General features: G+C 44.2%; 1 protein-coding gene across 5 annotated transcripts in view; it reads left to right on the top strand.

Annotated features, from left to right (window-relative positions):
• Positions 1–403: 403 nt before the first annotated feature.
• Positions 404–12540, top strand: part of LOC134339031 (parkin coregulated gene protein homolog) — a 498671-nt gene continuing 486534 nt past the window's right edge. For all 5 annotated transcript variants that reach the window (XR_010016335.1, XM_063035291.1, XM_063035290.1 and 2 more), the window contains exon 1: positions 404–685. Coding sequence is in view for 4 of the 5 variants with exons in the window: in XM_063035291.1 (XP_062891361.1) it covers positions 617–685 (69 nt within the window). In the remaining variant the exon portion in view is untranslated. The remainder of the gene's footprint in view (positions 686–12540) is intronic.

Raw genomic sequence — 12540 nt, 5'->3', positions numbered from 1 at the left:
AAAACAGGTTGAACTGCATTTCGGCGAGATTTAGTCAATCGCACACTAATCAAACTGCTTGACATGATTAACAATTGACTTTTGATCGAGTCATCCTAATGAAGGATCTCGGCTCGAAACGTCGACTGATCGTTCCCCCTCCTTGGAGGCTGCCTGACCTGTTGAGTTCCTCCAGCATTTATTGTGCGTGCGTTGCTCTGAACTTCCAGCATCTGCAGAATTCCTTGCGTTAACAATTAACTTTGCCACCCCATTAATCCCCAGTTATTTCCCCTCGGAGACCAGTTCAGGAAAACTTGTCTTGTCAAACAATAAGCTGCTGACGTACAAGAGTACTGTTTCCGAGGGGCGGTGGGGGCAGTGTTGGTGTGTTGAATGTCCAGGTGATAATCCCATCCTTTAAATCAGGTTGGTATAACAGAACAAGAACTTCTTTGACCGGGTGTTCGGAAGTGACGTGTGCTGTTACTCTCAATCGCCTGGCAACGGTTCCCTAGAAGCAAACACGCCTGGAGTCGGCTCTGTCAAACACTGGAAGCTGTTCAATGCTCCTTCTTTCTCTCTGGCTTCGTTTTCAGACCGCAAGGCGACCTCCATACACACCAACCGGGCTACGATGAAGACCCTGAAAACACACAGAGTCACTCACCTCCCACTGCAGCCTGCCAACGTCAACAAGCCTCTAGTAAGTCATGACAACCTTTGGAGCTATTTTAGCATTTTGAAAAAGCAGCTGTAAAAGAAATGCTGAGGCCTTTATTCTCCATATCTTTATATGTAATAAAACTTACATCCAAAGCTGGCTTCTTCATAATAACCCCATGCACTTTTAAAGTCTGAGGATAATGTTATTTCAATACAAGATTACAGTCTTGGACTCTGGTCAAATATGAATCGTGAGGAGTTTGCAGGGTAGTAATTTTGTTGAGTGGTTTTAATGCTATAAATTCAATGTCAAAGTCACATTGATTGGCATGCACAAGTACCCATGTGCACAGGTGCACTGAAAAGCTTGAGAAAATCTGAAGATGCTGGAAATCCAAAGCAACACACACAAAATGCTGGAAGAACACAGCAGCAGGCCAGGCAGCATCTATGAAATGAGTAAACAGTCGACGTTTCCGGCCGAAGGAAGGGGGAAATGCTGGAATAGAAAGGTGTGGGGCGGGGGGGGGGGGAAGGAAGTTAGCTGGAAGGTGATAAGTGATAAGACTGAGCCATGAAGAAGGGTCTCAGCCCAAATGGTCGACTGCTCACACTTTTCCATAGGTACAACCTGGTCTGCTGAGTTCCTCAGGTATTTTGTGTGTGTTGCAATGAAAAATTTGCTTGCAGTGGCATCAGGCAAGTGGCATTTGCAGGAAAAAAATCAAATCATACACAACTGTTTTGGGACATGCCAGTCCTAGCACAAGAAGTCCACTCTGGTAGGTGAGATCTACAGTGAGATCCAACGGCCAGGAAGGTGGTTCTGCAACGCTTCCTGGAGAGCGAAGAGCGTGACAAGGCACAGAAGGTGTCATGGCCATCGACTACAACCAAGGAAGACCCAACTTTGTGGCTCTTGTTTGTACCACTGGACTCGGATGTCTGAGGTTGAGAGAATGGAACTGCCCCATTGCAACGGCTTAAAAAATCTACTGCACAGGTGTCCTGACATCGTCTGCACAATTTTATAACACAACTAGAACAAAGTGGTCATAGTGCTGTTAAACAATAGTGATAAGCGTTTTGCTGTTTGGTTCAAGAACTGAATGGTTGATGGGAAGCTGCTGTTCTTGAACCTGGTGGTGAGGAACTTCAGGCTTCTGTACCTCCAGCCTGGAGGTAGCTGTAAGGAGATGGCACGGAGCGGATGGCGGGGATTCTTGTCGACAGATACTGCTTTTCTGAAGCACTGCCTCCTGTAGGTTCGACCGATGATGGGAGGGATGTGTCTGTGATGGATTGAGCAAAGCCAACTACTCTCAGTAGCTTCTTGCTGCACCAGACCGTGATGCAACCAATCAGTCTCCGATGCAGAGAGCTGCAGCTCTATAAAACTCTGGTTAGACTTCACCTGGAATATTGTGTTCAGTTCTGGTCACCCCATTATAGGAAGAAAGTGGGAGCTTTAGAGAGGGTGCAGAGGAAACCAACCAGGATGCTGCATGAATTAGAGAGTACAGAGTCATAGAAAAGTATAGCACTGAAACAGGCCCTTCAGCCCATCTAGTCTGTATGGAACCATTTAAGCCGCCTAGTCCCATCGACCTGCACTGAGACCGTAGCCTACCATCCACGTACCTATCCAAATTTCTCTTAAATGTTGAGATCCAGCTCACGTGCACCACTTGTGCTGTCGGTTCATTCCACACTCCCACCACCCTCTGAGCGAGTGAAGAAGTTTCCCCTCATATTCCCCTTTATTTTTTCACCTTTCACCCTTAATGACAGAGTACAAAGTAAATGGCAGGGTACTTGGTTAGTGTGGAGGAGCAGAGGGATCTCGGGGTACCTGTCCACAGATCCCTGAAAGTTGCCTCACAGGTGGATAGGGTAGTTAAGAAAGCTTATGGGGGTGTTAGCTTTCATAAGTCGAGGAATAGAGTTTAAGAGTCACGATGTAATGATGCAGCTCTATAAAACTCTGGTTAGGCCACACTTGGAGTACTGTGTCCAGTTCTGGTCACCTCACTATAGGAAGGATGTGGAAGCATTGGAAAGGGTACAGAGGAGATTTACCAGGATGCTGCCTGGTTTAGAGAGTATGGATTATGATCAGAGATTAAGGGAGCTGAGGATTTACTCTTTGGAGAGAAGGAGGATGAGAGGAGACATGATAGAAGTGTACAAGATAATAAGAGGAATAGATAGAGTGGATAGCCAGCGCTTCTTCCCCAGGGTACCACTGCTCAATACAAGAGAACATGGCTTTAAAGTAAGGGGTGGGAAGTTCAAGGGGGATATTAGAGGAAGGTTTTTTACTCAGAGAGTGGTTGGTGCGTGGAATGCACTGCCTGAGTCAGTGGTGGAGGCAGATACACTAGTGAAGTTTAAGAGACTACTAGACAGGTATATGGAGGAATTTAAGGTGGGGGGTTATATGGGAGGCAGGGTTTGAGGGTCGGCACAACATTGTGGGCCGAAGGGCCTGTACTGTGCTGTACTATTCTATGTTCTATTAACCCATAACCTCTGGTTGTAGTCCCACCCAAGTTCAGTGGAAAAAACCTGCTTGTATTTACTCTATACTCCTCATAATTTTGTATACCTCGATCAAATCTCCTCTCAATCTTCTACATTCCAAGGAATAAAGTCCTGACCTTTTCACTCTTTCATTATAACTCAGCTCCTCCAGATATGGCAACATCCTTGTAAATTTTCTCTAATGGCCTTATTTATGTCTAACAAGGAAAGGCTGAGTGATTTTGGGCTTTTCTATTTGGAGCGAAGGAGGGTGAGAGGTGATTTGATCGAGTTGTACCAGATGATAAGAGGTACAGATAGAGTGGACAGCCAGAGACTTTTCCCTAATGTTGAAGTGGCTAATATGAGGGAGGATAATTTTAAGGTGATTGGAGGAAAGTATGGGGGAGTGTCAGAAATAAGCTTGAGACAGAGAGAGTGTTGAGTGTGTGGGGCGGTGGTAGAAGCAGATATATTAGGGATATGGATGGAAGAAAATTGGAGATCTAAGCGGGAGGGAAGGGTGAGCTCGATGTTGGAGAAGGTTAAAAGGACAGCACAATGTCATGGGTACAGGGGCCTGCACCGTTCCATGTTCTACCTTCTATTAACACTCATGTCCTCAAGGTCTAACGCTCAATAAGTGTCCGTATTTAAAACTCCGACCCCACTCGGCAGTGATGTTTAGCAGTGCTGTCGGCTGAGGGTCAGTTGCTGGAACTTTTGTCTGAATCGGAACACTTTGGGTTCTTGTCCTGCTCAGGTCCAAGGGTAGAGGACAGACTAAGTGTGGCCCACCAGTCCTCCAGGTTTAAGGGTTCAGCTCAGGGCTGACAACCCCAGCGGGTCAAAAAACAATTGCTATGGACACAGCGATGAAGAATCTGAGAGCGATGGTATCCCTGAGTCTCCAACTGGGGCTTGCATGACTGACAGTAGTGAAAACCAAGAGGAAGCTATTGACATGATTAGATTATGAGGACACGCCGTCCTCTTTTATTGTCATTTAGTAATGCATGCATTAAGAAATGATACAATTTGTTCCTCCAGAATGATATCAAAGAAACACAAGAAAAACCAAAACTAAAAAAAAATTGGCAAAAACCACATATTTATAACATATAGTTACAACAGTGCAAAGCAATACTGTAATTTGGAGAACAGACCATGGGCACGGTAAAAAAAAGTCTCAAAGTCTCTCGAAAGTCCCAACATCTCACGCAGACGGTTGAAGGGAGAAACTTTCCCTGCCAAGAGCTTCCAGCGCCGCAAACTTGCCGATGCAGCATCCTGGAAGCACCCGACCTTAGTCCGACTCTGAGTCTGTCCGAAAACTTCAAGCCCCCGACCAGCCCTCCGACACCGAGCACCGAGGACCATCTCTGCCGAGCGCTTCGACCCCGGCCCCAGCAACAGGCAATAGGCAAAGCCGAGGATTTGGGGCCTTCCCCTCCGGAGATTCTCGATCGCACAGTAGCAGCAGCAGCGAAGTGGGCATTTCAGAAGTTTCTCCAGATATTCCTCCGTGCTTCTTCACGTCTGTCTCCATCAAATCAGGATTGTGCACGGCCCCTATTTAACAAATACGATGAAGGAGACCCTGAGATGGGGGATCTTCATTGCTGCCTTAAATGTCAGCAGCACAGTGGGCAGTAAGTAAAATACATCAGGACTCTACAATAAAACCTTGTGGAAATGCAAGGGTTTCTTTTAAATGCTGATTTGCATCCACTGTGACCTGTTGATTGCCAGTTCTGATTGTTAACTAGTTTGACAGTCATGCTGGCATATATACTGCCCCGAGCCAATAGTCCATCATAAGTGTAAAATGCAATTTGTTCATTTGCAACCCACTGGCCACCCAGTCCTTTTCTGGCTTGAAAATTGAAATATGTTTGGTTGCCCTGATAAGCTGACAATACTTTAATATTAGCTCAGACCTGCCGTAGAGAAAGTGACCTTCACCACGGTCGTATTAATTGAAAAGATAGTTCATCTTGTGGCATGCTTGTAGTGGCAGTGGGTGCATCATGTTACAGCATGCCAAAAAAAAACCCTATATCCAACATCTTTATGCAGTAAAAAAAATATAACGTGGGATGCTTGACAAGGAGGAGAAAACAGGTTCAACAGAAAACTAAAAATTAACAGGCACCAGAAAGTCTGCAGATGCCGGAAGTCCAAGGCAGCACACACCCTTTGTCAGAGTCGACGTTTCGGGCCGAGACCCTTCTTCAGGGCTCAGTGTGGTCTCGGCCCCAGACGCCGACTGTCGCTTCATTTCCGTTGACGCAGCCTGAGCACTTGAGTTGCTCCAGCGTTTTGTGCGTGTTGCACCGTGAAGGAACAAACACAGGAAAATCCAAAGCAGTGGGACGATGAGATCGCTGCACCAGAAAGCCATGCCAGAAGAGCCTCCTTCGTGCTGTATCAGTCTGTGAACTTGTATTGTGGTCTGAGATCAGTGTGTATCTACTAATAATTGGCTAATTATTGTCACACGTACTGACATTCCGCAATCGGGAATCTTTCGGAGGGTAGGCCTCAAAATCCCCGGCTTTGCCTGCTGTTGGCGACCGATGTTGAGGTCGAATCGTTCGGACAGAGGTGGCGCTCAGTACTCGGTGTCGGACAGCTGATCAGAGCTCGAAGTTTTCGGATGACTCAGAGTCGGACTGTGGTCGGCATGGCAGGGAGAGTTTTTCTTCCTTCTCCCATCTGCATGAGATGTGGGACATTTGAGAAACTTTGAACTTTTACTGTGCTCATGGACTTCTTCACCAAGTTATGGTATTGTTGCACTGTTGTAACTATATGTTATAACTATGTGGTTTTGTTAGTTTTTTCAGTCTTGGTCTGTCCTGTGTTTTGTGATATCACACCGGAGGAAATATTGTATCATTTCTTAATGCGTGCATTACTAAATGACATAAGAGGACTACGTGTCTTCATAATCTAAAAAGCTTTGTTCTACGCACCATTGAGATAGATAGTTAGTGAGCCATAAAACTCCATAGCACCGTAAAAGACCCTTTGGCCCATGTAGTCCATGCCAAACTATTACTCAGCCTAGTCCCATTGACCTGGACCATAGATCTCCCTACTTCTCCCATTCAAATTTCTCTTAAATGTTGACAACAATCCCATGTCCACCACTTCCATTGGCAGCTCGCTCCACACTCACCACTCTCTGAGTGAAGAAGTTCCCTTTGTGTTCCTGTTAAGCATTTCACCTTCCACCCTTAACCCACAACCTCTAGTTGTGTCCCCCCCATTAAACATTTCACCTTTCACCCTTAACCCATGACCTCTAGTTCTGGTCTCACCTAACCTCAGTGGAAATCCCAGCTTGCATTTACCCTATCTATACCCGTCATAATTTTGTATACCTCTATCAAATCTCCCCTCATTCTCCTGCATTCCAGGGAGTAAAGTCCTAACCTGTTCAACCCTTTCCTATAACTGAAGTCCTGAAGTCCCAGTAACATCCTTGTAAATTTTCTCTGCACTCTTTCAACCTGATTAATATCTTTCCTGTCAGTAGTTGACCAGAACTGCATGCAATACTTGAATTAGCGATCCAATCCAATCCTCACCAACATCTTCTACAACTCAAATGGTTCAATTATTCAATTTAATATCAGAAAATATATACAGTATACAACATGAAATTCTTACTCTTCACAGACATCCACGAAACATCAACTTCAACATAGCATGCAAATTCCTGTACTCAATACTTTGATTTATGAAGGCCAATGTGCCAAACGCTCTCTGTATGACCCTCTCTACCTGAGATGCCACTTCCAAGATCATTCGAAGCATAAATAAATTGAGTCAAAATGAAAGATAAAGCAACCGTAATGTAGAATATATGCAACAGTTACAGAGAAAATGCAGTGTAGGCAGACAAATCACACGCAAGGGACATGGCAAGATAGAATGAGAGAATGACTATTTATCTTTCATAACATTGAGTATTCATAGAAGATATCCTTGAGCCCAGAGGTTTGTGCTCTCAAGCTTTAATATCATCCGCCTGGTGCAAGAGGGATGGAGAGAGTACGGCCTGGGGTGGAGGGAGGGGTCCTTGATTATGTTAGCCTCTTTCCTAAGGCAGTGAGAAATATAAAGCCAGCAGAGGGGAGGCTGGCTTTCATGACGGACTGGGCTGTATGACAACTCTCTGAAGTTTCTGGTGGTCTTTGAAAGAACACGTGCTGTACCAAGCCATGATGCATCTGGATAGAATGCTCTCTGTGGTGCATCTATAAACATAAGAACATAAGAAACAGGAACAGGAGTCGGACATCTGGCCCGTCGAGCCTGCGCTGGATCATGGTTGATCTGGCCATGGACTCATCTCCACCTACCTGCCTTTTCCCCATAACTCTTAATTCCCCTTCTATGTAAAAATCTATCCAATCTTGTCTTAAGTAGCCTCCACTGCTACACTGGGCAGAGAATTCCACAGATTCAACACTCTCTGGGAAAAGCAGTTCCTCCTCGTCTCCATCTTAAATCTACTCCCCCGAATCTTGAGGCTATGTCCCCTAGTTCTAGTCTCACCTACCAGTGGAAACAACTTTCCTGCCTCCATCTTATCTATCCCTTTCATAATTTTCTATGTTTCTATAAGATCTCCTCTCATCCTTCTGAATTCCAGCGAGTATAGTCCCAGGTGACTCAATCTCTCCCCATTTCTGGAATCAACCTGGTGAACCTTCTCTGCACTGCCTCCAAAGCCAGTATATCCTTCCTCAAGTAAGGAGACCAGAACTGCACACAGTACTCCAGGTGCGGCCTCACCAGTACCCTGTACAGTTGCAGCATAACCTCACCGCTCTTAAATTCAGTCCCTCACCAACTCAGTCTAAAATCACGAGGGCACTCGGTCTTATTCCCTGGACTGGGGACAAGAGGGCATATGTTTAAGGTGAGAGGGAGCTTCAGGGGCAACTCCTTTAGAGGGGTGTATGTTCAGTATATGGAATAAGCTGCCATAGGATAACTCATGGAAAGAGATGATGAAGTGTATCAATAATATTTTTAAGTAACAGTAGTGAGCCCTAAGGAAAGTGAGGGCTCAAAAAGTTCAAAGTAAATTTATTATCAAAGTCACCATATACAACCCAAAGATTCATTTTCCTGTGGGTATACTTAGCAAACCTATAGAATAGTGACTATAACAGGATCAATGAAAGATCAAGCAGAGTGCAAATGACAACAAACTGTGCAAATATGAAGAAAAAGCATTTCAGGATTTATATTGTATACATTTCTCTGACATTAAATTGGACCTTTGAATCTTTGAACCTTCGAAATGCAACACATACACACAAAGTGTTGGAGGAACTCAGCAGGTCAGGCATCATCTATGGAAAAGAGTAAACAGTCGACATTTCGGGTTGAGACCCTTCATCAGGACTAAGCAAATTCAAATACAAATAAATAGCAATAAATAATGAGAACATGAAATAACAAGATAAAGAGTCTTTAAAGTGAGATCATTGGTTGTGGGAGCATCTCAAAGGATGGGCAAGTGAGTGTAGTTATCCCCTTTTGTTCAAGAGCCTGATGGCTGAGTGGTGGTAACGGTTCTTGAACCTGGTGGTGTGAGTCATGAGGCTCTTGTACCTTCTACCTGATGGCAGCAGCGTGAAGAGAGCGTGACCTGGGTGGTGGGCATCTCTGATGATGGATGCTGCTTCCCCATGACAGCATTTCATATAGATGTGCTCGATGGTTGGGAGGCACTGTGCTGATATGTAAATATTGAGGATCAACCGGGATTTTCCTGAATGGCAGAGCAACACACTGAATTTAATTTCTCACTTTCAGACTTGTTTCACGTCCTTGCAATGAATTTCTCGAAAAAGAAAAAAAAAGTTTGATTGGCTTGGTCTTATTTTCATCTTCATTCTATCTTTATTCTATCGTCATTTTGAAGTCATACTAGGAGATGTGTCTGTATATGTATGAGGAACACAGTTGAAGAATGTGTTTAAAGAAACGATTTTCACAGTTTTTGCTTTTTAACCTATATCTCATAGTATTTATGGAATCTCAGAATTTAGGCCCCTTAATTTAGGAAGGATGATCTGACACTGGAGAAAGTTCAAAGGAGGTTCACAAAAATGATTCTAGGATTGTAAGGATAGTTAGAGGAAGAATGTTTGATGGCTCTGGGCCTGTATTCACTAGATTCGGAAGAATGAGGGGTGACCTAATTGAAACCTATTGAATGGTGAAATGCCTTGATAGAGTGGATGTGGAGAGGTTGTTTCCTTTAGCGGGAGAGTCTAGAACTAGAGCACACAGCCTCAGAATAGAGGGGCATCTCATTAGAACGGAGGTGAGGAGGAATTTCTTTAGCCAGAGAGTGGTGAATCTGTGAAATTCATTGCCACAGGCATCTGTAGAGACCAAGTCTTTATGTATATTTAAGGCAGAGGTTGATAGATTCTTGATTGGTCAGGGCATGAAGGGATACGGGGAGAAGGCAGGAGATTGGGGCTGAGAGGAAAATTGGATCAGCATGATGAAATCGTGGAGCAGACTTGACGGGCCAAATGGCCTAATTCTGCTCCTGTATCTTATGGTCTAATGGTCTTATGGAATCATAAAGTGGCACTAAGTCCAGTTAATTGCAGTTTAGTTTTCTCCACTTTGTGTTCAGGATGAAGGTGAATATGCTGTTGCTAAGCATATTCGTAAATTTTGGGTGCAATTTTTTGTGTAGCAATATATTTCCAATCCTACAAAATCAGATTAATCATTTCCATTATAATCTGCAATTTAGTCTCCAGAGTCTTTTTGACTCCTGTGACACATGCAATTTCGCAGTGCGCTGTGTTTTCATCCAATAAAATAATTTGTTTTACGCGTACTGAATCTCCATTTCATTTCTCAGGTAATTAGAGGGGGACAAGACTGACAGCTTCTTAATCTAAATAAAAGATTTAATCACTGCCATGCTCAAATTTTTCATTGATAGAGGAGTGTGATAATAATATGTTGGGGGCTTATATTTCTTTCTGCATTGTTTAAAGTGTCTGTCCTTGCATTGATGGTTATTACACAAGACCATTTTTAATCTGTATAAAGCAAATCTTTTATCAAATACCTTTATGCCAGGAAGGCAGGAAACTGAATTTTCCAAGATTTATAATTGGTTTATTTTCTATTGTCACAGATACAGAAATACAGTGAAAAACTTGAGTTTTTCACTGCCAAACACGAGTGCATCTAGTTAGTAAAAGAAACAAAGTATTAGGATGCAGAATATCATGGTTCAACACACGTAAAATTTGCTGGTGAATGCAGCAGGCCAGGCACCATCTCTAGGAAGAGGTACAGTCGACATTTCAGGCCGAGACCCTTGGTCAGGACTGACTGAAAGAAGAGCTAGTAAGAGATTTGAAAGTGGGAGGGGGAGGGATGGAGCCAAGAGCTGGACAGTTGATTGGCAAAAGGGATATGAGAGGATTATGGGACAGGAGGCCTAGGGAGAAAGAAAAGGGGGAGGGGAGGGAAAACCAGAGGATGGGCAAGGGGTATAGTCAGAGGGACAGAGGAAGAAAAAGGAGAGAGAGAAAAAGAATGTGTGTATATAAATAAATAATGGATGGAGTACGAGGGGTAGGTGGAGCATTAACGGAAGTTAGAGAAGTCAATGTTCATGCCATCAGGTTGGAGGCTACCCAAACGGAATATAAGGTGTTGTTCCTCCAACCTGAGTGTGGCTTCATCTTTATAGTAGAGGAGGCCGTGGATAGACATATCAGAATGGGAATGGGACGTGGAATTAAAATATGTGGCCACTGGGAGATCCTGCTTTCTCTAGCGGACAGAGCATAGGTGTTCAGCAAAACAGTCTCCCAGTCTGCGTCGGGTCTTGCCAATATATAGAAGGCCGCATTGGGAGCACCGGATGCAGTATATTACCCCAGCTGACTCACAGGTGAAGTGTCGCCTCACCTGGAAGGACTGTCTGGGGCTCTGAATGGTAGTGAGGAAGGAAGTGTAAGGGCATGTGTAGCACTTGTTCCGCTTACAAGGATAAGTGCCGGGGGGGAGATCGGTGGGGAGGGATGGGGGGGACGAATAGACAAGGGAGTCGCGTAGGGAGCGATCCCTGCTGAAAGCGGGTGGAGGGTGAGGGAAAGATGTGCTTAGTGGTGGGATCCCGTTGGAGGTGGCAGAAGTTACGGAGAATAATAAGTTAGATCTGGAGGCTGGTCTGCAGATTTCCTCGTATCATGGTTCAAGTCCTGTTACAGAGGAAGCGCAGTGCAGGTGAAGATATAATGTTGAGACTTTATAAAGCACTGGTGAGGCCTCACTTGGAGTATTGTGAGAAGTGTTCAGCCCCTTATCTAAGAAAGGATGTGCTGAAGATGGAGAGGGTTCAAAGGAAGTCCACGAAAACGATTCCAGGGTTGAAAAACTTGTCATGTGATGCGTGTTTGATGGCTCACTGGATTTCAGAAGAATGGTGGAATGAGCTCATTGAAACTGATCGAATGTGGAAAGTCTTCGATAGAGTGGATGTGGCGAGGATATTTCCTCTGGTGGGGGAGTCAAAGACCAGAGGGAACAGCCTCAGAATAGAGGGACGTCCTTTTAGACTGGAGATGAGGAGGAAATTACTTTAGCCAGAGAGTAGTGAACCTGTGAAACTTGTTGCCAAAGGTGGCTGCAGAGGCTAAGTCAGTTAAGGCAGAGATTGATAGATTCTTGATGGGTCAGGGCATGAAGAGCTACAGGGGGAAGGCAGGAGATTGGTGCCGAGAGGGAAAATGGATCAGCCATGATTAAATGTCAGAGCAGCCTTGATGGGCCAATTGGCCTAGTTCTGCTGTGATATCTTATGGTCCTATGGTCTTACAGATAGATAAATTAGCTGCAAGGGCCTAATGAAGAAGACAGGGAGATAAAGAATTAATCTTTTTGTACAAGAGGTCTATTCAAGCATCTTACAACAGCAGGAAAGAAGCTATCCTTAAGCCTTGTTGCACATGCTTTGCCTTTAGTTCAGATGTTCAAAGACTGAGGGAGAAGATGGGTGGAATTGGAACTCAAGTTGTTAAACTGAAGAAAATTGTGGCATAATGCAATCTTACAGTTGGGACCGGGAACAAAAGCTGATCTCAAACTTGATGGATTGTGAAATGATCTTATATCTGGTACATTTTTAGTTAAACAAAGATGCATATCTGTTGCAGCATCTAATTATGTTGTCATTGGTTTGAATTCTATTTCTGAAGAAAAACACTGAATCTGGAAATTATTCTTCAAAAAAGCGTTGCATTTGTCAATGGAGTGGACAGGTATCAATTGGCATCTTAAAAAATGCTTCTGAATGTTCCT

The sequence above is a fragment of the Mobula hypostoma genome, chromosome 28 (assembly GCF_963921235.1).
Source record: "Mobula hypostoma chromosome 28, sMobHyp1.1, whole genome shotgun sequence".
NCBI lineage: Eukaryota > Metazoa > Chordata > Chondrichthyes > Myliobatiformes > Myliobatidae > Mobula > Mobula hypostoma.
This window is presented reverse-complemented; position numbering and strand designations above follow the sequence as displayed.